Source organism: Pipra filicauda, unplaced genomic scaffold, assembly GCF_003945595.2.
Source record: "Pipra filicauda isolate LSUMZ 115617 unplaced genomic scaffold, ASM394559v2 scaffold127_size2900866_pilon, whole genome shotgun sequence".
In the NCBI taxonomy this organism is placed as follows: Eukaryota; Metazoa; Chordata; class Aves; order Passeriformes; family Pipridae; genus Pipra; species Pipra filicauda.
Genome location: NW_024103740.1, coordinates 466,331 through 493,016, shown reverse-complemented (window position 1 = coordinate 493,016; position 26,686 = coordinate 466,331). Strand labels below are relative to the sequence as shown.

Here is a 26,686-nt window from a genome sequence, read left to right as displayed (position 1 = left end):
CCTTCTCCTTGGCCACAGACATCTGTCACATCACCTGCCCACTGCTGGCATTACAAAAACACAATCACATGTGCCTGAATCATCCAGATGTGTTCTGTTTGCCAAAGGGCTTCATGTTATGCAAAGCAAATTCTTCTATGGTCCATGATGGTTGGTGAACCCCCTAATTCAAATGACAGGTCATTAGTTCTTTGTTTTACTGTATGGAACACACTTTTGCATTAATTCATTGGATTCAGTTCAGACCTGGGCACAGTTAATATGAACTCTGTCCTTGCTATTTTTTCCCCTCAGCCAAGAATAAAGTTGTGCTAGTTTACAAATGATACTTCTTTGATTTTCAGATAAAACCCTGCAAGAACTCTCACATAGAGTTGGTTTATACCTTGGAAGCCTTTGAACATATTGTCTTAGATGCCAGCTTGGAAAGGCAAATGAATAAGCAATCACACATTCAGACAGGATAAACAGCACCACCAAAGGCAGCATCCTAATATTTCCCTGGGCAAATTTCTTGTGTTGTCTCTGAGTCAGGATTCATTACCCTTTTGTCTTTCCTTGAGTTTTCACTTTCATTACTTAGAGAAATGTAAGGTTCCCATAGCTTCAGGTAACTACACCCACATCTCAGCAAACTCAGAGCTGGAGAAGTAAAGCCTTGTTATAAACTGTTAAATATTACATGGGGACAGCCTCAGTGTTACACAGAAAACATCCACACACCGGCAGTTAGTGGGGTTTAGCTGTTATCTGGGGTGTCATTGTACCAGTTTCATTGCTGTCCTGTCCCCCAGCACTTTCTATTGGCTTGCTTTCTGCATCTCTAGCCCTTAATTTGAAATACTGTCTCTCTGGCTGGAATAAAGCTCTACATTTCAGGAAGTACTTCTTAAAGTATGTTCAGATAAAAAAACATTTTTGAAACATCTATTGAGAGACAGTGTTCCCTATGTATTTTTGTATCTTCTGACTGACTCTAAGCTCTCATTGAAGTTTGTGTTTGGGTTTTTGTTTAGGTTTTTAATGTCTTTAGAGCTTTTATAAGGGCTCACTCCTTTGTGGATTCTCTTCTCTCACTTCAGAGACTTCTTCCCACTCCCAGGTGCCTACTTTCACAAAAGCTGTGGGACAGAATTGTCTTTGAGGAGACCGTATTTCTCCAATAGCTGTGAGACGTGGTGCAAGTATTCAGAGCCATTTTATGGACCCACAAAGATAAGAGCATTGTCAAGGAGGAAGAGAGTTAAAAACCCTGCAATATTTTACAAGAAAAAGAAAGCATTGCACAATGTTAATGCATGTCTACTTGACTCTGTACCACAAGTGGTTACACAGTGACCCTGAAGATTACTTAAGATGGGGAGCAGAACAACATTACACAGCTTTAGGATCTCCTCACAGGACAGATAACTCAGATAAGCACACTGAGAAATTCTGGCCCTGTGGCAGCTACAAGAGGTTTTGCCACCGGTATTTAAGAAAACATATTTTCATCTCTGGTATTTACTTCATAAGAGTCTCACTGGTTTACATGCTTTCATTATAGAACTGTGGATTACGAAGAAATATGTGAAGCTTTCAAGTTTGGTCACAGAAGGAAAAAAAGCTTGTCTCTGTTAGTGACAGATTTAGGCAGGAAGGTGAAACTTCCAGAAAAACACACATTACAGTCACAAAAGCCTATTTCTTAATAGTCACTTCATCTAAATGAGCCTACAGGCAGTGTGGTTCTCCTGGGAATTTCCATGATCTTGCTATCCCAAGGAGCTTGGTAGCCATCTCCTTTCAAAATCAAAATTCAAGGAAAAAGGCAAGAGTCCCAGTCTGAGACATTTGACCCCAGTACCAGCAAAGTCAAGGTCAAAGTAAGTCGTGGTCACTCTCTCTAAGGCATTGCTGGATTCACAGGAGCGAGGAGTGGAGTGACCTGCCTTTGGGATGGGGAGCTCACAGGTGTACAACTGCTCTGAGGGGGATCCAAATCTCAATTCCCTCCCCAGTAAGATGCATCCCAGCTTCTGCTGAGATGGTCCCCACCCAGATTCACATCCTGATGAACTCACACTGTGAAGCAGAAAAAAGATTTACTAGTCAAGAAAGACAAAGGAACAGAAAGCATCTCTTCAGCTTAATAGTTGAAATATTCAGTTGGGAAGGTGAAGTCCTGCTTTTGATCCTGACACTATGTCTGTATTAACTCAGTTACTCATTTCATGAACAGCAGGAACAAATGCCCAAGTTCTCTCCCCTCCCAGGCACTTGCTTTAGGTTGGAAAAAATTCATATTTCAACATTTTTTTCAGATGAACAGCTACAAAAGTAACAAAAATTGTGGGTGCATTACCTTAAAGTGAAAACCTCAAAGAAATATTGCAAGTGAGAACATTTTTATCATTAGCTACCAGGAGGAAGGGACACAAATAATAATGCTCTGAATTAAGGCCTTTCTTCTACTATTGTTTGTTTGGCAAATGTTGCAATTCTAGTTCTTCACTCCTTTTGCAAACACAAGTGATATCTATAAATACTTTTTACTGATCAACAAACAGAAGCCAATGCAAAAGGCACTTCTATAGCACCTTTCATCCAAAATCTCACTGTACTCTACAAATAGCAATTCAACCTCATAACACAACAACCTCCTCCCATGTGCTAACAGCTCCTTTTACAGCAGGTGAAACCAAGGCAGAGGGAAGTTGAGTCATGTACCTAAGGTCACGTAATAAATGCATCCTCTAACTCCAAAACATCTCTTTGGATGTTTAAAGTCCATGAAATATTTATAGGGTCTGCTTAAGAAGAAAAACAAACTCCCTCAGATTCGCAGTTGATTTTTAAAGTAGTTGGCATCAGGATACTATTATTATACTTTTCTTGGTAAAACATTTGTTACAACACCACGCTCAGTATTACTCTTCTGAATATTTTGTGCTTTGAAAATGAGAAATATAAAAACCTGTTTCTGCACTAGTAGCATCAGGTCCCTCACACTGAGGCACAGCACACTGCTATTATAAAACCTGTGATGTAGTCAGGATGGAAGAATGAGGACTGCTATAAGACTTGCCAAAAGCCCTTTGGAACAACTCAACAATTTGGTTTGATCAATGCTGGTTTTGCTACAGTGGTATAGTCCCCCATCTATGTGCAAGCTGAAAGAAAACAGTTTTGGGGAGGCTACAACTTTAGACAGAGGTTGGCTTCCACTGCTAGCATTGCCTGGGCAAATGTCAAATTCTCAGGCAAAACCCTGCAAACCATTATTTGATGAGGACAAACACAAAAAGCAGCTCTCCCACACTGGCAGTGCCACATCAAACCCATGCAATCAGCCCTTGGTCATCTGTTTGCCACATTTCTGCTTGACTTTGCTGATGAGGATTTCCAGATCCAATCCTGGCGTGTTCTCTTCAGCCTGGTTTGCAGACAATAGTTGGGAAGTCCCCAGAAAGGGACTATATAGTCCCTAGGGGCTATATTGGTTAAAATAACTTTAATGTACCCACATTTACAGAATTAATCATTTCACTTTCTTTATGATCTTCCATAAGAAACAAAGAGTTGAAAATTTTACATAATAACATGGCAATATACACAAGAGCAAAATTAATTTAGATGTGTCACAGGCACAGCCCTTGTGAGGCTGATTTTTTCCTCCCTTGGTTTTACCACTGGGGGTGTTCTTTATATGCAGCAGGAATACAATTGTCTCTTCTGCAGGACATCAGCCTTGATGTGACTGGGGAGCTGAGTACCATGTCTAATGCAAGGACCAAAATTCAGAGACCCAGAACCATTGCTGGCAACGAGAAAAGGTCCAGGGGAGGAAAAATTAAAAGAAACTGAGGAAATGGCTTGAGCTTGCCTTTTTAATTTAGCCATGCAAATGAGAAGAACAGCATAAAAAATCAGGCAATGCAAATATCTGCAATTTTTGGTCATTATTTACATAACTTAATCACTACTGCTACTCTCTAAACAGAAGCCATTATTTACCTCGTAACTGATTAAAGATCTCGGCTGTGTAAGACAAACTGCTGCAGCATAACTAAGATAAAACTACAAATTAAAAGTACAAATTCACAAATTTAATCTTATGTGAGATTAGCTTGGTTTTTAATTTTTGTATGCAAATTAAGCTATCTAAATGAGAAACAGGCATACAAATGTATCTATATTAAAAGCTGGACATAATTAATTGTGCAGAATTTAAATTATATAAACTAGTGTGACTTTTCATACGTAGACAAAGTCTAAGTCATATGACAGAGAAATCTGCACCCCTAACCAGCTCACTGGCAGTGCCTTTGATGTAAAAATATACAAAAATAAATACTTGTGTGAATATTCACAATGCCTTTTCTGCAACCATTTTTCTCAATTATTGATAACAGATTAATGAGAAATTAGCAATGCCAACCCATTTCCCTCCCATTTTTATTCAACCTGTGGTTCTGTGGCATTCAGTGAATATTAACAAAGTGTTTAAAGCAGAACACACCTGTATGCCATAGAAAAACATTCACTCCACTATTAAAAAAGGAAACAGATGGAAGGGGGCAAAACACACAAAGTCCACCTTTACAGCACAGCCAAGAGCAATTTCAGTTCATTGAAGAAACACCTCTTTAATGACGAAATTAAGGATTTAAGAGCAAAGTCCAGTTGCACAGTCATCATACAAAAATTGTCATGAGATGATAAATAGCACCTGCTTTTGGTAATACTCCTCCCTGTTGAGGGGCCAGGACAAGGAGGAGGCAGAACTGAAACCTGAGCTTGAAGATTAATCTGGTGCTCATGAGAATTTCCCCTCCTTGCATAAAGATCTAGTTTAGAACTAGAGAGAAGGAGAAAATTCAAAGTGCAACAAAAGCCTCCTAGGAATACTGGGGAGAGAAAAAAAAGAGGGAAGCTAAACAAAAAACAGTGCAGGGAATTTAAAACCTACTCATGAAGGCAATAGGAGCTGAGCTGTACAGACAGCTACATGTACAAGACTTCTGCAGAGAAGCCTTACATGGCATAGCTTCAAGGAAAATGATGGATCTACCAGGGCACAGCAGAAGTCAAATCCAGGCTGACACAATCAGATATTCAAAGCACAAAGCACACCACTGCTGATTAACTCAGCACCGTGCGAGTCGATCCACGCATTTGGCACTATCTTAAATAAACATCTAAATTTTTCAAGGGCGAAAATAAACCCTCTTTACATAAAAGGCAAGATCTTAAAAAATGAAATTCAGTTAATCTCCCCTTAAACCCTTGAAACTCGGTCCCAAAACTGAAATGAGTTGCTGGACTGCTGCAGAATACCTTAAGCTTCCTGAGCAGGGTTCATACTTTCAAGCAAGGCCAAACAAATGCCAGCAATAACAACAATCAAACTTGAGCGAATGCGTGCACTGGAAGACACTTGTCTAGGAAATTGCAGAGGGCAAAATCCTGATTTGAGAACTGCAATGCAGTATTTGTTGGCAGGGCTGTCGCTGTATTTCTTAGTGGCACTGACCCCAGAAAATGATGTCAGAACCTGGAATTTAGGATTTTCATGGTCTGTAAAATTACAGGGTAAATACCCAACCTTCAACAACCCAAAGTATTTTCAGCCTCATAAAGCAGTAGTGACCTTCCAATCATTTATAAGAACAGATCCCATTCTTAATTTTGCCCTAAGGCATTATTCAACAAAAACAGGTCCCCCTCATCACACAGTACCAGACCTGAAACCTGGCTTGGTTAAACCCCCACATGACCCTTTGCATTTAAAGGGACGTGCTCTCATACAACAATGCAACTCAAGATGCCGCAATGCTTCCAAGAAAGCCTGTGTACTCCCGTCCACTTCCCGAATTTCCTATGCCATAGGACCTCTTCCCATAATGTAAACATCAGCACAGCCTGTGTGTTTTGGGGCAGAGACAGTCTTTTGTTACAGGGCAACAGGGTTTTGTCTGCATATATGAAAAGCCTTAATAATGGAGGGCTGGGAGGCGGCATGACTTTCTCCTCCTGATGTACCTGCAACTGTCCTGATCTGTAGATGGGATTGGGCATGACCTACTGTAAACTGTCCAACGTTTGTATTGTGTCCAACTGATCTCTGGGGTTTTTTGTCTCTCCCCTTTCTCAACCCAAACAGCTGACAAAGTCAACGACGACTTCTACACCAAGCGCCGCCACCTGGCCGAGCTGGCTGCCAAGGGGAGCCTGCCCCTGCACCCCGTGCGCCTGGACGACGAGCGGGCGTACACCATCGACAGCGGGCTCACCAGGCAGAACGGGCAGAAGTCCAGGATGGGCAAGATACACACGCACCCGCTGGGCTACAATTCCCACTACAAGACCTGGGATCCCACCGACCACTCCCTGAGGCGGCAAGTGTACGCAAACAAGGGCAAGCACGGCATGGGAGACCCGACGTTAAGTGACCCACTGACTACCCGGAGCCAGCACTACTTGGGCCCACAGCCATACTTCATAACCAACAGCAAGACAGAAGTAACTGTTTGAGTTTGTTTTCTTTCTTTCTTTTCTTTTTTCTTTTTCTTTCTTTTTTTAATGAAATCCTTTAAAAAACACACGCAAATACACACACACACACGACGCAAACACTCAACCGGAAGGCAAAAAAAAGAAATTTAAAAATATAAAATTTAAAAAAAAGAAAATGAAAAAAAAAAAAGGAAAACGGAAGGAAGGAACTTCCACCTGGACACTCTTGGTATCCAGCCAACGGTAGGCCGAAGAGTGGGTTAATACCATTCAGCAATACACACTGAAGGTTGAATTATAAACTCCATTTGTATTTCACAATGGAACACAAACCCTTGTGACTAAATTTTTTTACTTGAAACTAAAATCCATGATGAGAAGTAGCACAATCTAGAGAAACTTAATGTCTGCTTAAACATTTACACTATGTTCCTGCCTTGAGACAGAGGAAGAGAGAGAGAACAATATACTGTATTATATCATTTCAGAGAGGAATTTTGTACAAAACCTATTAATAATCCCTAGACCTGTGAAAAACCAAGAGCAAACATCTTGGTACAATCCCTAACATCTATTATTGTACTTTCACACCATCCTATAGAGAACGCAAAAAAATATATATACAATAAGGGACAAAGACACTTTCACAAGGAATTTATGAAGACTGTTATGATTAAGAGCATATGGGACCTTTGTGGCTGGTAGAGAATTCTGCAGGATGATAACAAACAGCAGAAGATTTCATTTCAGTTTACTTCGTTTGATTTGAAATTTTTGGGAACCTCCAAAATAAGAAGAGACATATCATATGACACAGAAAGCTGCTGGGGGAATAAGGGCATCAGGATATTCCCTCTCAGTCCTCCTGTTTTCGGGCAGATGGTAACAAGTCTCACTTTGCAGACTGTCAGGATTTTTTCTTCACCTAAATGTTTTGCCTATCTTCAACTGCTTCAGACTGAAACTAAGCGTGGGTGGTGCCTTTACTGTATTACTATTGTTCAATGACAGTCTTGTTCTTCAAAGTGACCCCTCTGTTCCTTTAAGCTATTTCCTCATGTTTGGCTAAGGATGACAAGGGTTCTGCCCTGCTCAGCCTCCCCTGTTTGTCCCGAAGGGAAACTGGACTACATCTCCATGCAGTGGTTGCACAGTCAAGACTATTTAGTTGGCCCCTTCATTTTCCCAATTTAAACTTTTTCCCTCTAGTCTCTCATTCTGTATTTGCTTTTAGCCATGGTAGTTCTTTGTAGTTCAACTAAATGTTCTATGGTATATTGTCTCTATCGTTTGGCTTTCTATAGTGGCGTTCCCTCTTGGTGGACTATTTGGTGGAAGAGTCTGATGGTCTTGCCTCAAACGTCAAAGAGATCTGGGTTTAAACTAAACAAACAATTGGACTCATGGTCTTGACTGTGGCTCTGATGAGCAGGATGCCTTGTTCATATGAGTAAAACCACTCCTGAATTAGGCACTGGTAGAAAACTCGCAGTCCTGGCCCTGTAAAAGCTTTGGCACATCCACAAAGAGACAAACAGAGTTGGGATGGGATGGCAGGCAACACATTCAGTGTTTCACTTAAATTCCTGCCCTTCCTCCAAAACGAGTCATTTGGCTAAATCCTAACTAGCTGTCTTACTACAGTTGCATTCTCACCAGCTGTCAGTTCTTCAGGAGATTCGTTTTGGAAGAGCATGCAGGGAGGAGTAAGAACTGGTATGCTGTAAGAAGAATTGGAAGCGGCGTTTCTTACTGTATTCAACTGACTGTCAGTGCTTCTTCTTAGTCAAGGATGCAAGGGCTAAGAATTTGAAATCTGGTTGAATGGAGATACCCTTTTTTTAGCTATATTGAGATTGATTTGCATCCTGAGAGCACCGGTATCTCTCCACAAGCGTGCTGCTAAATTTTATGATCCTATGTTTTAAGACTATCAGAAGTGGACAAAGCCCACAAGACAAATACTTTGCACACAACCCAGATTCTCCACTATCTTACTTTTATTCCTTTAATCTTTATTGCCTTCACAACTGGCTGACTTAATTTGACCCTTTATGGAATGTTGCTGTTAATCCATATGCTTCAGATACACATTACAGCTGCACTCTAATTCACACAGGTTTCGTGTAACTTGAGCATATTTTATGTGGAAATATTTTAGTAACTGTATGTTCTGTAAGTAAACCCGTGTTAATACTTGTTAACTACAGAGTTTATGATACCAATAATACTTCCTACAATAAAATGTTTGTTTGTTTTTTAAGAATGTTTATTTGTAAACATATGTATTCACTATATTAATATGAATTTCTTACCTGGCAATAAAACTGATTCTAAGTGAATCCAACTTGCTGGCTCATTCCTAAACAAGTATCATTGGGCCAAATTTTGAGAATTAACTGAGGTTCTGGAGCTTCTCCCTGCAGCCCGTGGGGTTCACCTCAGCACAACTGAAGGTTTGCCATTGTGAACAAGAAGTTCTTTGGAAAGCAGCCATGTTATATGTATTATATAGGAGCTGCATGATGTTTAAGGTCCTTTCCAACCTTAACCATTGCATGATGCTGTGAGTGCCTGTTAAATGCAAAGTAACATTATATACCCAAGGCATGCAAGCCTTGCAAAGCCTCCTGAGCCCTGCAAGCCTCCAAGCACCACACACATCTTTGTCATTTGGTCAGTTAACTATGGTTTTGAGGAACAAAAATAAAAAGATAAGTATGCACAGGGTCAGATCCAGATCCTCAGTCTAAGGATTGCAAGTGCCCAGATGGAGGAAATGGAACACTGGTGTATACTGCTTCAAAATGGTTGTATGGTCATTACAGAAGAACCTGGACACAACATCTGTGCACCAAGTCTGCTGGAACAAAAAGTCCTTTACAGGCTTTTAGTACTGCTAATGGCTTGGAAACCTGACAGTGAACAGAACCTTGGTGGAGGGTTTGGGCATCTTCTTCCCTTTGCTTTGCTAAAATGATACTGAGAATGAATTTCAGAAGAAGAAACAGAGAATCAGGATACCCAGCTTCAGAATCCCCTTAGTACATGTCCTGGTGCAAATTCTTTAGGCAGTTTATGATTCCTAGGATACCATGACATATTAGCAGAGGGAAAACATAAATTCAAAATTGTTCAGAGTTATCCATTTTAAACAGTAGAAAAATCTCATTTTCAATATATACCTTTATGGGTGCCAGGAAACAGCTCATAAAGGCCCCATTTCTGGTTACAGAAGCATTTTCCTGCCTCAGGTACAACTACAGAAACAACCCTAATCTGCCAGAGGGCTCAGGAGAGACATACAGAGTGTGGTCACAGTGCCAGGAAAGTTCTGGGCAGCTCTGCAACCCACAGGGAAACCTGTGGAACACAAGCCTAATCTGCAGTAGACACAGCTCACTGTTACAGCTCCACCACCAACCCATCTAATGCACATGTTGTTTCTATCAGCAAATTCCTGACTGGAATCACAAATGGCAAAAAGGACAACTGCTTCACTAGTAGAAGTGTCTCTGCATAGGCTTTCGTTCTTCCAGATACATGGAAAAAAAAGAAACCTCCAAAAAGCCCCTCTTGAAGCTGATTTTGTGTTTCTGCATGGTTTTTTCTCTTCTGTTTGCCTGACCCTTCTGTCAGCACGAGCAAGAACTGCACTGGGCGTTTCTTTCATAAGGTTCTTTGATATCAACACAGATACACTGCGCTACAAAGAGAAAAGTGCACTGTCAGGAAATGCTGATGTTCCATACACAGAGCTAGGGAGTCTAAAAGTCCAAAGGCTGTCCAGTTTAAAGCCCTTTACCCTGGAATGTCTGTTCTCATGACTAAATCTTTAGAGCATGATCCTCAGCTTACCAGAACTGAGGATGTGGTGACTTATATAAACAGAGGATCAGGTTTCATGAGATTCCACACTACGAGGTGGCTCCACAACTCAGACTCTAGATTTTAATAGCTCTAGGAAAAGATTCGTGCTTTGCTCTGTTCTTATAGAATGGTTATTGAATTTTGGGTACTAAATAAATAACCCTAGTCCACAAATCCCTTTTGTACACAGTCCTCCACACTTTATTTAATCCTGGTCTCTATACTCGAATACGTGAAGGACTTCCAGTGATAAATATAGTCTTCACTGTAATTATATCATCTTTCTGTTTGGCATAGATAATTTTATTTTTCTAAAAACAGTTATGACAGGAAACATTTTTGTATTAAACTATATAATCTCATATATCATTCACTGCTGAAAATGTGATAATAGGACGAGCTCCACGTTACTAAAGAATGAACATTGTTATTTTTATGAATGGGAAAGTCAGGCAGCTTTAATTCGAAAAGTATCTGTAAACAAAATTCTTGGAATTCACTCATCATGCTTCAGAGATTTCCAGACTTAACTTTTCCTCATCCTGTAAGTGTGTCCTTATACCTGCCAACTTCACCTGGAACATAAGCATTAAACCAGGCCTTTCCTCCCCATCCAGCTGCACTAATGAAAGCCAGGACCAAATTAGGATACTGGTTATATCCCATATCTGCACAAAAGCTGCTGTCAGACAAATGCACCTGATGGATCCAGCAAACACTTCTGCAGAGGATGCACCAGGAAGAAGTTGACACACCCATTCAGCTGCACTGGCCCTATCATGTTAGCAAAGCAGAAGACAGATGTATTTGTCACCAATGACAACACTTTTTGACACTGGAAGATAATAAATCCTGATCCTAGTTCTGGGGATTCTTCCTATGTCAGAATCTGCCAAATAAACAATGCCTGAATGGGCCAGGGCTCCCTGGACAGGCTCTTCTCATCCCACCCCTGCTCTTCCAACAAGAGAATGGTCTTGCTTCAGGAGCAAGGTTTCTCTATTGACTTCTTTTCATTTTTCACCTTCAGAGCTTAGGGACCCTTTCTGGGAAGAGAAACTGTAGATTTAGACTTACTTGAGTCTGAGATAGATTTAAAACTCAAATCTATTACTGCTACTCTTGTTTTACATAACAGAAAAGAATAAGACAGTACTCGTACCTAAGTGCATGAAGCAGCTGTACTGTCTGGTCCCTCATGGATGCATGAAGAGGCTCTGTACCTCTCTTTCTCTGCAGGTAACTTGAGGCCAATTTTGCATCCCAAACCAAAACTGTTTTGCAACAGGCTTTGGTTTCTTGGTCTTTGTTTGGAGTTTTTGTTTGATTTGATTTTTTTGGGTTTTATTTGTTTGGTGTTATGTTTTTTGTTTTTGTTTTGTTGTTGTTGTTTTTTTTTTTGTTTTTGTTTTTTGGTTTTTTTTTTTGTTTGTTTTTTTTGTGGGTTTTTTTTTTTTTTAAGTAAAGCTAAAATTCAATTTTTATCCCTCCAGGGCTTTAACAATACACTGTTACACACACAGTTGCACCTTGTCTGTTTAAGCCAACACTTGCTGCCTTCACTCAGCATTTAATTGTGAGAGGCACTGCTGCTCATTAGTAGGGGTTGATGTGCTGGCAGAGTTCAGCTTCTGAAGCTGCACACCAAGCCTTGTGTGCCTCCCTCACAATAAAAAAGGCTGGGAGAACAATAGGTTATTAAAAGTGATGATTTCCAGTCAAGAGAGAATATCAGGCAGTGCTGCTGCTATTTAATCTGAGGTTCAGGTACAAAGTAGAACTGAAAAAGGGTAACAATCACAAGCCTTTTGGTGGTCATTGGCAGCATTATTTTATCAAGGAAACAAGCCCTCCCAAGCAGCAGGTGTGTCAGTGGAGCCACTAACACTCCCTGGGCAGAAGCACATTCTTCCTTTTCCTGTATGCAGCTGTTGGCCTCATTTTCACTCTCTGGTATTTGGGCTTATACTAACATTTTGATCACAGTAGTTATTATTTGAGAGACTTTGCCCAGTTTTAGTGAATATATTCCCTGAAGTAATTGGTCCCCAGGGGAAAGAGCACTTTACCTGCTACTTTATTTCTTCAAGCAAAAGAAACATTGCAAAAACTTGGCAGGGGAGTTGGAACTATGTAATCTTTAAGGTCCCTTCCAACCCAAACCATTCTATGATTCTCTGATTAATTGTGGTTTTTTACCTCTGCCATAGGTTAAGAAAACCCAGGCTTTACTTTGTCCTTCCAGGGGTAAGGAGGGAGCTCAAGGATGGCTGCTTTCCTGTCTCTTTTCAAGACAGTGTTATAATTCAGCCAGGATTTTTCATATACACTCTGCAGGAGACTGCTCTGACTACTGAGCACAGAGAGAGCTTCTTGACTCCCTCATATACTAGGAATGAAAAAATCATGCAACTGAAAGACATAAAGGTAGACTGGACTTCTGTAGCATCAGCACTGGTTTTGCCATGCACCACAGTTCAGTGGCTGCTTCCCACCACCCATTTGCAGGGGTCAGAACTGTGTGGCATTTTCAAAACTGATGTTCTCCAGTCAACTCCTTCAGTCTTCTGGAGCACCCCCTCACACCCAGCACCTCACTTGGGCTCTCACCTGCCAAACCAATGTATTAGTCTTGGGGAAAACCCCGTCTCTCTGTGTACACATGTGTATGCACAGACACATTTTACAGCAGTCACCTGAGCTTCGTAGCCTGACTCCCTAAAACGTGTGTTTGCAACACCAGCAAAGGGTAAGATTGATTTGGAAAATCCACCAACTGCCTTGCTGCTTCTTAGGGGCCTTACATCAGTTTTGAAGACAGAATCTATACCCCCAATTTACTTTACTTCTTTTGAAAATGAAATGCTAAAGAACATGACATTCTATAGAAGAGAGAGTCTAAGCTTCAGGGATGAAAATTGTCCTTTAAGGCTGTAATGTATTTTACCATTACTGCTTGGGGAATGATAATATTAAGGATGATAGAGAGTAACTTGACAGGATTCATTAAGGCAGAGACATCATGTATGTGCTATTATGCACAAGACTCTGCACAAGTCTGCCTGTGCAGAGAAAACTGTTCTGGTTTTTACTAACAGTGATTTATGAGTTTGTGGTTGTTGGTTTTTTTTAACTTTTCTAAGAGATGAATCTAAAAAGCAGAAAGCTAAGAGTGCTTATAACTAAAGTGCCCTGTTGAACACAGCAAGTGGCACAACATTGTCCAGCATGACTCTAACAGCAAAGGCCCTGATCCTGCACTGCTGAGTTAGTGGCAGACTTGTCAGCGTGGAGAAGACCAAAACCCACAGACAACACACATTCACTCTTTGATATGCAGAACTTTCAGGCTCCACTACAAGTGATTTTTCTCAATCTGACACCAGCTAAACGGTATAGAAGCAGAAAGGCAGCAGATACACCACAGGACTGCACAGATCTTCCAGACTGAGTCACAGCTGAGGCTGCAGCTCAGCAAAATAATGGCTGCAACATTGCCTTGTAGCAAAACACAATTATCCCGCCAGCAACTCATCTACCTGGTTGTCTCATAATTTTGACACAGCTCATAACAAGCAGGGAAGACTCCACTCTCAGGCTGTTGCTTGGCTTGGGTGTGCAGGTTCAAAGCCCTAGTGACAGACAGCTACTCCAGCCAGCAGGATACTCAAGTCTGCACAAAGTCGAAGTGCAGGTATAAATCTTACCACTTCCTACAAGCAGCAACCAAACATATTGAATTTCAAGGCCCAGTTCCAATTCCCTTGTCATTTGCTGCCTAGCTACTTCCAAACTCCTGTCTGAGACACTCTTTAGCTTTGACTCTTGGTTAATATTTAGCTGCTTATCTATTAAGATGTTCTTCATGTTTCTACACAAAGTCAGTGTCACACTAAATACTGGTATTTCTCTGCCTGTTACTTCACTGTGTACAATGTATTTTATTATTAACTGATAATTTTATTAGATGAGATATCATTCGTGGAAGACAGCAGCATTGAAGGAGTATTAGCAGAAAATTCTGCTTTATCACTATCAAATTTACTGATAATCACAGTTCAGTTACCTTCAGGGTTGCAATTCGTTGATAGGTTAGTAATATACACATTTACTTTTTGAAAAGCTTCTATGTACACCATAAATCTATTCTGCCCACATTTCTTTTCATAATAGGCAGAGAATACATGTATATTTGCAAAAGTGTTGTGTCTGTATGTGACAGATATGTGTCTGTGAGTGAACAGGTAGAAGAGAGGGGGTGCTACACTTCAGTAAAGTGATAATATCAAGTGTTTTTCCAGCTTAAATCCCATTCCTCATATCTATAATATTACAGCACAGCCACTGTGTAATAATACTTTCTCATACAAGAATACTGCAGAGGTTGAAGTGTAGCCAATGCATTTCATTAACTTCAGGGAAAGATGAAGTTGACTTTCCAATAATGATTTCCAGTATGTTCTACTGCATTTGTTCACCCTTCCACAGTGACCTTTGAGGATGGGTCACAGTTTCAGAAAAAGGTGAGCTACAAAACTGCATAGCTATTCTGTGTGAAATATTACAGTCATCAACAGCCTCAAAAACTCTTTTCTGTTGTCTTATCTGAAAATGAGAGGAATATGTATTGCACCTTGTATACATATATATATATGAGAAAAAAAGAATTCAAAAAAGAGACAAATGCAGGCAAGGCAGCCTGGTGTGCAACACCTGCTGTGAACGCTGTCAGCAGCACAGAACACTCACCAAAGAGCACATTACCAACAGAGGCAAATTGCATTACTGTGTTTCAGCAGACAGAGGATGTTACTTCATAAAGATATAATGTTTTCCCTTTCTCCTCTGCCCTGCCTTTGGAGTTTGGTTGGGTGCCTCTCTTTGGCTGGTGGATTTTGGGTTTGCCAACATCAGAATGGCCCTATTCCTGTCAACAAGAGAAAGCAGAGGAAAAACCAGATTGTCAAAAACATCCACTGGATCAAGAGAAAGGTTACAAAACTTCCAAAGTGACTAAGCCTCTGTAAGAAAAAAACAGAGACTTGATAGTGTTGCCTGTTAATAACTAGAGAAGTTTTACACCATCTGCTAATTTCCCCTTTGTCAGCTGCACAAGGGAACCACATGAGAGACACCATAATAAACAGAGGTATTTTTTCCTCTCTTGGAGATCATAAGTCTCCAGAACCTGTGGCATATATGTTCACTTACACCCAAGCTGTTAATATATACAAGTGAGAAGAGAACCAGTATTTTTATCAATGTGGAATAGCAGCTGAGACAGACAACACAACCTCCGCAGAGGGACATATCCATATGTTACACAATAATGAATGCCAGAAAAATAATAGTGGTGGGGCTTTTCTTGGAGAACTCTGTTCAAAGGCATTTCAACTAGAGGTCAAAAAGTCCATAAAGACTCTGCAAAAACTGACATAGCATAAGATCTCAAAAATAAAAAGCCCAACACAAAGCATTTGGAAAGTGCCATGCTCTACATTAAGTCCTAGACCTGCTCTGTTATCCAGTTGGGACATATACACTTCCTCCTGCCAAAGCCCTGCTATGCATATACTATATTTCTTGATCTTTTCTGTTGCCTAGTAAAGGTTTTTGAATTTGCTGCCAATTCAACCCCTGAAGCGCAGATGGGAATAAAAAGCATCTTATCTCCCAGCATATGATCCCATAGCATGTTTTCTACTATTTTCAAGCTGTACAATCTCTCAAGCTGCATGACGTGCCTGTTTCCCTTGGGAGACTATTTCACACACACACAGCATCCTAATTCCTCTGTGTATATTCCTGTATGTAAGGCTTGATGCTGTGATAGAGAAAGGAGCCCTCTGCTCTCATCTGTTTTCATCTCATTCTTTCAGCAACAGGAGGAAGAATTGCCAGAAAGCTGTTTCGTAGGTTCTCATCCAAAACTTCAGCCTCACTGGAGTGTTAGCAGGGGAGGCACTTTTGGGGCTTTTTGGGAAGCAAAGAGAATTTCTCCTGGGTATCCTGATAGAGGGGCAGATTTCTGTCCTGAATTCCCCCTGTGATGTCTTAAAAGTCAGCTTCTTATTTCTAAAGGTAAGGTCCCCAAACCAAAAGATGGCAAGTAGCAGTAGATATCATTTACTTTATCAAGATTTCTTATTCTGTTGTGTCATTTTCATAACAAATTAGGGAGATGTGGATTAAATTAGCCTACTGTAAAGTATGACCATAATGGAACAACATAGTTATCAGTAAGCCTCTAATAAACCACAAAGAGGAATCAAGCAACATTCTTCAGAAGTTCACTTTAAACTATCCAAATATATTTGTATTTCATTGTCTATGTCAGTAAGGAAAAGTATTAAATTTACAGTTAACTCCTGTCAGTTTAAAAAAAGGAAAGCAATATAAGAATTAAAAATTGTTCACCACATGGCGTGATGGTATGAACTAATCAGGATGGTGTGCTGAGGACTATTGCACAGTATCACACACAGTTATTAGATATTAAACACAGGAATAAGAGCAGAGACATACAAGTTTCAGAATAGCAGCTCAGGCAGCAGAACTGCAAAACACAGGGCTTGGAATTATAACACTATACAAACTGACTGTGAGTCCAGAAAATCAGACAGGGGGGAGTCAAATACTAAAATCACATGAATTAATCTTCCCACTCTGCTAAGATATAATAAAGCCTCACCTGGAATACTGTGCCAAGCCTTGGGCATTGTGCTTCCAGGGATACAAGGGTCAGCTGGAGAGTACCAGCAAAGAAAAAAATCAGTAAGTTTATTGTAGTCTGTTATTACTTAACCAATCAGTATGAATGAGAAAAGGTGTACAAAAAACAAACTGTGAGGAAAACAATGAAAAAACTACAGTTGTTTATGCTACAGAACAGATAATGGAAGAGAGATACTATGTACAGATTACATAGTTCATAACAGACTCAGTGAAAAGAGCATAAAGCTGCTCATGACTAGAATACTCAAAGAATTAGATATCTCCTTCTGGAGAAGGGAAGGCTCAGAGGAAACCTCGCTGTATTATTCCAGTACTTTCAAAGGTGGTTAAGAGGGGATGGATGCTCTGTTTTCACCAGGAGCCACATGGATAAGACAAGGTACAGCAGGATGCAAGTTGCACTGGGAGAGGTTTCATCTCAATAAAAGAAACAATTTGTTTGCAGTGAGAACAGTCAATCACTGTGACAAACGTGCCAGGGATGTGGCAGTCCCCATCCCTGGGTTTTCAAGACCTGAGTGAACAGGGTGCTAGATCATGTCATCAATGTTCCCTTCACCATGTAGGGTTGGATCAGATGGCCTTTCAAGGTCCCTCCCAGCCTGGGTTATTCTGAGAGTCTTCAGCCTCTCTGCTTATACCACTGGCAGCGCAGGTAAGGAGTGACACATACAGACATTGGGGTTGACACTGGTCCCTTGATATTTAAAAAACACAGAGGTTTGGTTGTTTGGGTTTTTTTTAAGAAGACATAATATATTCAGTAACTGACAATAATGCATGTTTTAGATTACATTATTATATTTATATAAAGAGTTGCTGAAAAGAGGAAAATAATATACACCACCAGAGACAGGAAAAACTCTTGTTGGTGTAAGTGCAGTTTAGTCAAGTATTAGAAGAAAACCTTTTTGAGTGGCGTGGAATGACAAGCAATGAAATGCATTATATACAGAGGCTGTGGAGTTTCCATTGCTAAATGATTTTAAAGAAACATTGAACTGATTCTGTCAAGAATGATTAGATACCCTTGAACCCTTCTGGAAGAAAGATGGGCCATTCAAAGGCCATTAGAGCTCTTCTATTATTTTCTCTTCCAGGCCTAAAGCAAAGATGGGGCAGAAAGCCTAGTCCCCTAGGAATGAGGTTTTTCCCACATTTCTTTTATCAGTTAGCAGCAGAGGAAAGCTGCAATTAGTAGCATAAAGGTATCTGATGTTTCCCCAAAATTCAGTGTTGTTACACTGCAATTGCAAATCAGTGCACAATGTTGCCTAGACAGATTTACACAGCAGCTAAAAGCACATATATTCAGACACACCACAGACTGTCTGGGAACAAAGAATCCCGAGGCACAAACTATTTTAACCATCTTATTATACATTACCAATATCAACTTCATTCATACATTTCACAGTAGCTCTCTCATTCCGTGTCCTTACCTGGCAGCCAGCCACAGTCTTTGAAAGGTCAAAACCCTGATCTCCAGAATAACATCCCACACAGATGACCTGATCTCAGAGGTAAGAAAAGAACCTGCCTCTACAAGTCAGCTTAGAGCTACAGTCTGAGGAAATCATGACTCTGAATTCCAGGAAAGCATTGGAAAGGGCAGGAGAGTACAGAGGGGAGGTAGGAAAGGCTTTGAACCAAGAAGTAAGACCGAGCTTCCAAAACACACAGGTTTCATTTCCTGGTCTGAAATGGACTCCCCTGCATCATTAGGATGAATCAGCTCATTTTCTGTGGCATTAACTCAGTCAAAGTATGGGAATATAAATAACCTGTGTGTAATTTCACTGTCGATTCCCTGGGACAAATAATCTAGTCCACGCTACTAAAGAGAGAAAGGTAAGGAAAGGAATATGTTCTCAGCTGCTCCCAGTAGAGTTCATAAACACAATTCCCAGTCCTGGGAAGCATGCACAGGGTTAAAGCTCCAAACAGATAAATTCACTGAGAATTTAGACAATGATGTCACTTTGACCAAAAGTTGGCCTTAAGATAAATAAATGGGCTTTCACTATTCCCTGCAGGCACATTTGCTGTCCCTTGGCACCAAGATGAAATCATAATGCTTTGTAATTACAGATAAAAGGGATTTGACATGAGAGCTCTCCAAATGAGCCAAACATCCTGGGAAGTGAAAAAAAACCACCCAAAAAACTAACAACTTGCTTGCATGCTCATTCTCCAGACTCGAGAATAACCATCAAGACAATTTTCTTATTATTAGCAGCTGTTCAGAAATCAGTACTAGATTCATTAGTTAAATCAGTGGGCTTTCCCAGAAAAAAAGAAAATTATGGAAAGAGGAGGATTTGAGAACAAATTAGTCAGAAAGCAACAATGTCAAAACCGTGAAAATCTACAGCTCTGTCACGCAGAAATTACACAAAAACAAATGCCACAAACAAAAGATATATTCCAAGCATAAATGAGTAACTTAGAGTGCAACCAGCCATTCTTTTGACAGCACAGAGGACGGACTCAGCTACTCAAGCAAAGACTCCTGAGAAAGATTACAGGGATGGAACAGAACAAAGTAAGGAAACGTTACGCAGTGCTCTCTCTATAATTTAAACACAGCTCTAAATTACAGCTGGGGAAATGTTGCCATCACCCTACAAAGGACAGGATGAAAAAAGGTGACCTACAGTCTTTGTCTTCTTATTTTCCTAAGACAAGGTCATAAAGCATAAGAGTAAGTTGTTTAAAATGCCCCCTGTAAGCACTGTTAGAACAGTGCATTCAGGGACAGCTGGAACTGCTGGGCTGGGCTTTGGTGCCTCTCCACAAGTGCTCTCAGGATTCCTTCTGCAAGGATTGACTTTTGTGACCTGGTTTGGAGTTCTGGGCTGCTGCCCACCTCAGACCTCTTCCTGCAGCAGAGGCATTTAGACAGCTGGTGAGACTGACCAAAGAGACTTCTTCCCACTTCCAGGAAACTCCAGTGATCCAGGCTATTGGTATGAACCCACTACAGAGAAAAAGCACTGTGAAGTAAATGCAAGTTGAATTTACATCAACAGCACAGATGTGCATGTAAAAAGAATAGCCCAAAGTCATACTTGCAAAGCATGCCTGTATACATTTTTACTGCTGAAGTAGAAAAACTGTTTAAAAGTCTAATTGCAAGTACCTTACAGGAAAAAAAAAAAGCATGGCAATTCTTTTCTCCATGAGTTCACCATTAGCAAATGAGGCCCACATTAGGTAACTCAAATTAGAAGTAGTTGTGATTATTTTAACTCTATACTTTAAAGCCTTTCCTAAAAAATTAAAACAAAAGCATTCTGTTTCCTAGGATGAACTGGTTTCTCCCAGGTATTTTATTTTAAAATGTGAAATACTTTGGCTTAAATAACATAAACTACAGATGTGACTGCAAACATGCATCTGAAAAAAAGGAATCATACCTAGTTTAGAACTTCATTTAAGTTTTGGCCGCTAATTTTCTGTCTGCTGTCAATGCTTTTTCAATATTGTTTTGTCCTGCTTTTGCTGTTTGTATGAAAACAGTTGTCTTCAGTTTTGTAAACCTATATCATGGTCTTCATTAGTAGAGCGTTGGGAGGTGTGTTGAAAGAGGAACATTAAAATAGGACTTTTATTCTCACTTGTCTTGGTGAGGATTTTCTCTCACCATACTTTAGTTTTCCATAAGTGACTTTCTGCACCTCACAAGCAATCTCCAGCTTTGTAAGTAGTAGCAGAATACACATGACTGGGTAAAACATGATCTCCAGCTTTAATGGAAGGTTGCAGTGAAGACAGATATTTCATAAACGTCTAGAAAGATGGATAGCAAGTCAGACAGCATTAAAAAAATAGACAGTATCAATCTACATAATATCATTCCCTGTCAAGAAATGGCCTATCTTAAATGCGTGTAAACAGCAATATTATTCATGGTTAAACCACAGTGTAATTGCTTGCTGGATTTGAATGAGGTTTCCCTGAATATAAATGAAGAGACAAAGAGAAGATAAAAGAAGCATCTGAAGCTAGAAACCAAACCCCTGAAATGAAAATGATCAAGTTGGACACATTTCCTTTTATTGTGTGTGTGAATACAAGTGATTATTAAAGCAATAGATCTATAACAGTAGCCAGAGTGAAGTACAATGCAGAAAGAAAAGTGTTTTCAAATTCCATTCTGCCAATGTGCCTCAGCCTTGACACTCAGCATTATTGCCAGTGGAACCCTAAGCCTCTTTTAAACAGTCTTGAAATTGCTTCAAACTGTATCAGAAAAACTGGTGATTTTTAGGAAGATAAATGATTGCAGAACCCTCACAAATCCATATCCCTTTGAGCTGAGGGAAATCTAATACCCAGGTCACTGGTGCTAAGAGGCACCAACCAGTCCTGCCACATCTCCAGCATGGTGATTATTAACTGAAAACCGTAACGAGGAGCAGAAGGGAATTTAATCTGCCGTTGTCAGTGTGTTGCTGTGATTTGGAGCAAACCCAAGTGAGTAGCAATGTTCAGTGTGTAATTCCCTGGGGGGAAGCTGGAGTAAGAGGATTATGCCTAAACCCTTCCAAAAATCAGCTGCTGAAAATGCAAAAAGCCCAATCTGTGAAGTGATCCCCCCGAACTGCATTCCCACATTGGACTGGCACACGATCCACTGCGCTCCCAAGGCAGGCAGAGACCAGCACAGGAACTGGCAGGAAACCCTGACAACGAAAATTCCTCCTGGAACAGCTTGAGATGAGAAGGCAACCTCTGCTCTGGCAGCCCCGACAGGGAGGGTGGTAGGACTGGCCTGGCAGCCCAGAAGAGATGTGGCAAACTCCTATCAACAAAAAAAAAAACAAGAAAGTTTGTCTTCTTCCAAACAGGCATCTCTGTATGGAGCAGACAGAGTTTGGATTCCTCTGGGCTGATCCAGGCTGTTTTCCCCCAATATGGCCATTAGGACAATGTTAATAAAAAAATACAGCAGCAAAGACTAAGGGGTAGGAGCAAGGAATATTTGACTTCATCCCAAGAAAACCCCACTGGAGTTTGCAGCAGCAGACACAGGACAGTAGATGTATGAGCTTCCTTCTCAGTCCACACCACAGCTGAATTTCTACAGAGACTCACTGAGCTGGACACAGTTTTCCCTTTACTCTCCCACCTCCTCCACCAGAGAAGGAACTGAATTCAGACTTAAGAGAAAGGCAGACTCTGACATTTGCTTTATGACACATGGCTACTTTTGATTCAATATGTCAGAAAACTTATTAAATAATTTTGAAATATTTCTGGTCTGGGCACTTAAACTTTCTAAAGTATTTTAATTTTCTAAATTTAAAAATGAAAAGTTATCATTTGGAAAAACTGGATGTTCATTTCTCTGTTTAATTGAGACTGATGAGTCTGAAAAAAAATTTTAAAAAACCCAAGCTGAAATATTATACTTAAATGGCATTTCCCCATGAGTATTTTGTTTTGACATCTTGGCAACATTTCACTATAGCTGTTTTCTTGATAAATGTACAATTGACTCGAGCTCCTGACATAACAATATTAATATCTGAAACTGTCTCCAAGTGGATGCTTCATACCTTTGCAGGGTACTCATTTCAGAAACAGAAAAGCGGCTCATATCCTTCCTCCAACCCTTTTGAAATACAAGCAAACTTTTGAAAAAAATCAAAGGATTCTAAAAGCTTTCATTTACAGCAAAATATATACTGGGCTCAACCTAAAATTTTATATTTCTACTTTTTAAAATCCAGTTGTACTTTCCTCCTTGTTTATTTGTATGGAAAACTGTGGAGTCATTCACACTATTAGATGTCAACTGAAAGTATATTTTGTATTGTTCAAACCTAGACTTGGCCTCCTTCTGTAATAACAAAAATACTTATTTACAAGTTTCTGAGATCCTGTTTCACAACGTGTTCAAATATAGTGAGGAAAAAGGAAGCCAAACACTTTCTATATCAATACTTGCAGGAATTATTCAGTGTATTTCAGACTCTACATGTTGCAATTTTGATCACAGCAGATAATTTGCATAGTGTCATCTTCCAAAAATATAAGAGCTACTTATAAATACAACTACAATTGGAGCTTAAAAACATCTAAGATCAGTAAAAAGAAAGAAAGGAGTTGATGCCAATCTTACTGAGAAAAAGTCATAATTTTGACATTTCAATGCTTTCAAAACTTGCTGTGTTTAAAACAAATTTCCTGGCAGATGGGATCCCAAAACTTAGTTTTCAAATGCTGAGGTTCATTTTAATTTTATTCACTCAAATGTTAAATCTTGGACAAACATCGTTAAAAAGATTAAATCAAATCAGGCATAGAAATTTCAACAGAAACACCTGTGCCATCTAGAGTAGCAACGTTTGAATGAATCATATCTATTATTAAAGCCTTAGAGATGGCAAATGTTTAACCAAGGAGATAATCCTGAAGCAGTCCAGCAGAAAGACAGGGTCAGGGGGAAAATCACTTAAACAGGAAAATAAGAATAATACAGGATCCCCTGACTCTTCTCTCTGGCAATGGGTAGAAAAGCTCCGAAGTAGGAGCAGGTTTGAGAACAGCATAAGAACAGGTGACACAAACTTAACTTCTGCTCTCCTGGCTTCCAGTAGTTTGTAGTTCAGGATCTTCTGAGCCAACTATGACATCTTTAATAGTTCTCATTTGATTCTTTTTCTTTCACTATTTTTCTCAGTCACTCTTTACAAATGTAAATTTTTAGGACCCTCAGCATCTGCAGAAAGACATTCTGTAACATTTTGTATTTTATGAAGGATAAGCCCCTTTGCTTCTACCTCCTGCTAATTTCATTGGATGCCCTCTGAGTAATTTGTAAGATCAGTTGGATTTAGGCTGAGATGAAGTTGTGAACATAAGATTAACTGTTCTTTATGAAATTCCTATATCCATTTATTCACATGTTATATTTGATGCTCTGTAAGTGAAAATTTTAATGGGTAATTTAATTAAAGCTTAAGGTTATGAAAAAGACAAAAAAGGAGGGGTACAGAAACGCTAATACAGAAATACTGAAGAAAGCCATACAGATCTGGAGACAGAGAGGAACATCCTGTCTCCTAAAGCACTCCTGCTAGTCCCCCTAGGACCCTGGTCGAGAACTCTTCCTCTCATGATTTGCAGACATCTAGGGGTCTGTGGGCTGCTTTTACCACCTCAGGAAGAGGTAATTAAGAGGAGCAAATGTCTCATCAGTAGCTTTAAACCTATTATGCAGAGGTCTACTTCTCTTAGAAAATCTGACCTGTGATTTAAAAAGCCCAAAAACCCCATTCCAGTCAGATCAGAGCAGACAGCTGTGTGGAGGAATTAGACCCAAAGCTTGTTGAGTTACAGGGAGGCTAATGAGAAATACTGTACATCATTGTTTTAAAATGATAAATAATAGCTAAAAGATTTTTTAATTCAAGAGGAGACATGATCCTTCCCTTTCACAAAGGAGGCTGTACAATGGATCCTCCTCAGTGCCAGGAAGCTCACAGAGGTAGCAACGCTTTCCCTTTGATTTTGCTGCAAGTCCCCTTTTACTCTTCCACGTGGCCGTGCCCTGGCAGGAAGCAATTCGAGAACAGATCTGTGTTTAAACTTCAAAGCAAGGGGGGCAGAGCAAGAGAAACAAGTGTAAGGCTAAAGGTATTGCCATTGGATACCTTCCTTAACTGCACCATTACAAGCAGAGTCAAGCGGCTCTCTGAAGAGTTTCTTTTCCAAAGCAACACTGACACGAATGAAAGGAGAAATAACAATGTCTGAGTCAATGAAATGTAAGTTAATTAGCTTCTAAAGAGCTTCAGGATGTCAGCCTTTAAGATAAATTTTATCCCTTTTCATTAAAAATAAAATAAAATGAAGTCTTTAATGCCCTCGGTTCCTGGGATCTCTGATGGGAATGGGAGTTTGGCAGTAGTTCCAGAGATGTCAGCCAAGGCATCAGGCCTAGGATGTTACTCTAATGAAGGATAAATGGCAACAGATTTAGAGTCAGCAGGTATGTAACCTAGGGACATGGAGGCATTAATTAAATCAGTAAAGGCAGGAAAAAGCTCAAGAGGAAAAACCTAAACAAGAATTTGGGAAGGACAGATAAGGCTGGATTTTCTCCCTGCACAGCTTGTGCCTCCAGCAATTCAGCCCCTGAGATGCAAAAAAGCTGTGAAACGAGCTATCAGAACACTTGTCAATCACTGGACAAACTGTATCATGGTCAAAAGGTACTTCTAGGGCCTGCAGGAAAATAAAGGGATGAATATATGATGCAGGTTTATCAGTGACTAAGCAACTGCAGTTTTGATTATTGCAGCAAAGAGGCTTAAACAGAAGGGGGAGAGTGATAATGGATAAGATAAGGATTATAATTCTTACTCTTTTCATTTCAAAGACTTTTTTTTGTTTCAATTGCATTTGCTAATTTGCATGTTATGGGAGACTTTCTGTATTATGAGAAGGGAGGCCATTCTGCAAATTGTTTTTTGAAGCTATATCAGGTGGTGCTCTTTTTAATTCCATATTGATGAGTTTGAAAGTTAAATAGGCAGAGATACATATTTATCCCTGGAGATGCCTGTTCCTCTTTGAGGAAGATACGATACAGAATGAGAGAATAATAATCTAGACTCAGAAGAAATCTGATAGTTGTATCTTTTATGAAATTATCCCTAAAATTAATTTGAAGTCTTAAGAGTACACAAAGTGTGGGTATATATTTATTTATATATATATATAACATGTACACTTTGTGTGGAAACTGTTTCATCTGTGGAAATGAAAGTTAAAATCCACCAAATTATCAGTTGCCTGAAGTCTTTGTTATTGGTCTGAGCAAAAATGGCTAGTAAATGAGAATTACCTTCCAACTTTGGTCTATATAATCTGTACCTTATTAGTTCAATCTGGAAGCAAATTAAACACATCAGTACTTATTCTCTGGATATAAATCTCACCTCACTATCAGGTGAAGAAGTATTGTCCATCAAGATAATCAATATGGAAGATTAATGCTCTCACCTCCTTAGATCAAGCGAAATTAAATTAAGATGATGGTTAAATGGAAGATACGTTGGTGATGTTCAAATACATTCTACAGATCCAAAAGTACTAGCTTAGAGCAGGAGTTTGTGTTTCTAGCTCTACTTGGTTTTAGTATATGAATGTAACAATTTGAAAGGACCTGGCTTCAGATCAACTTTCAGCAAAGCAAGAGCAACACAAAGAAGATTATTTCACTATTTAAAAATGAGGTGGAACAAAGAGAATATGGAATGCAGTGCTCTAGTAGTCAGAGAAATGTAATATTAGAGAGAAAGTAAATAGAGCATCATAACACAGCAGCTGAAAATGCAATCGGGTTTTCAGAGCATTACTACATCAGATTGGTTTAATTACCAGTAATGGATAAAACATGTAACCAGTTTTCAAAATAATGGGTCTGACATAATTAGTGTGCAGACCATGCCCTAATCTGCATTCTTAGTGATGCTGAAGTCAGTCTAGAACCCTAAGCCAGAAAGGGCTCCTGTTCCCTGGATTTAGGAAGAGGTGGAATGGGGCATAATGGGGAGATCAGCGATGG

At 39.8% G+C, this 26,686-nt stretch overlaps 1 protein-coding gene and 1 long non-coding RNA gene across 3 annotated transcripts in view; one reads left to right on the top strand and one right to left on the bottom strand.

Annotated features, from left to right (window-relative positions):
* Positions 1-6,589, top strand: part of SHISA9 (shisa family member 9) — a 170,446-nt gene extending 163,857 nt beyond the window's left edge. For both annotated transcript variants that reach the window (XM_039390067.1, XM_039390065.1), the window contains one exon: positions 6,146-6,589. In XM_039390067.1, coding sequence (XP_039246001.1) covers positions 6,146-6,516 — 371 coding nt within the window. In that variant the 3' untranslated portion in view covers positions 6,517-6,589. The remainder of the gene's footprint in view (positions 1-6,145) is intronic.
* LOC120325012 overlaps positions 1-26,686 on the bottom strand; it is a 101,069-nt gene that overhangs the window by 40,361 nt on the left and 34,022 nt on the right. The window lies entirely within an intron of this gene.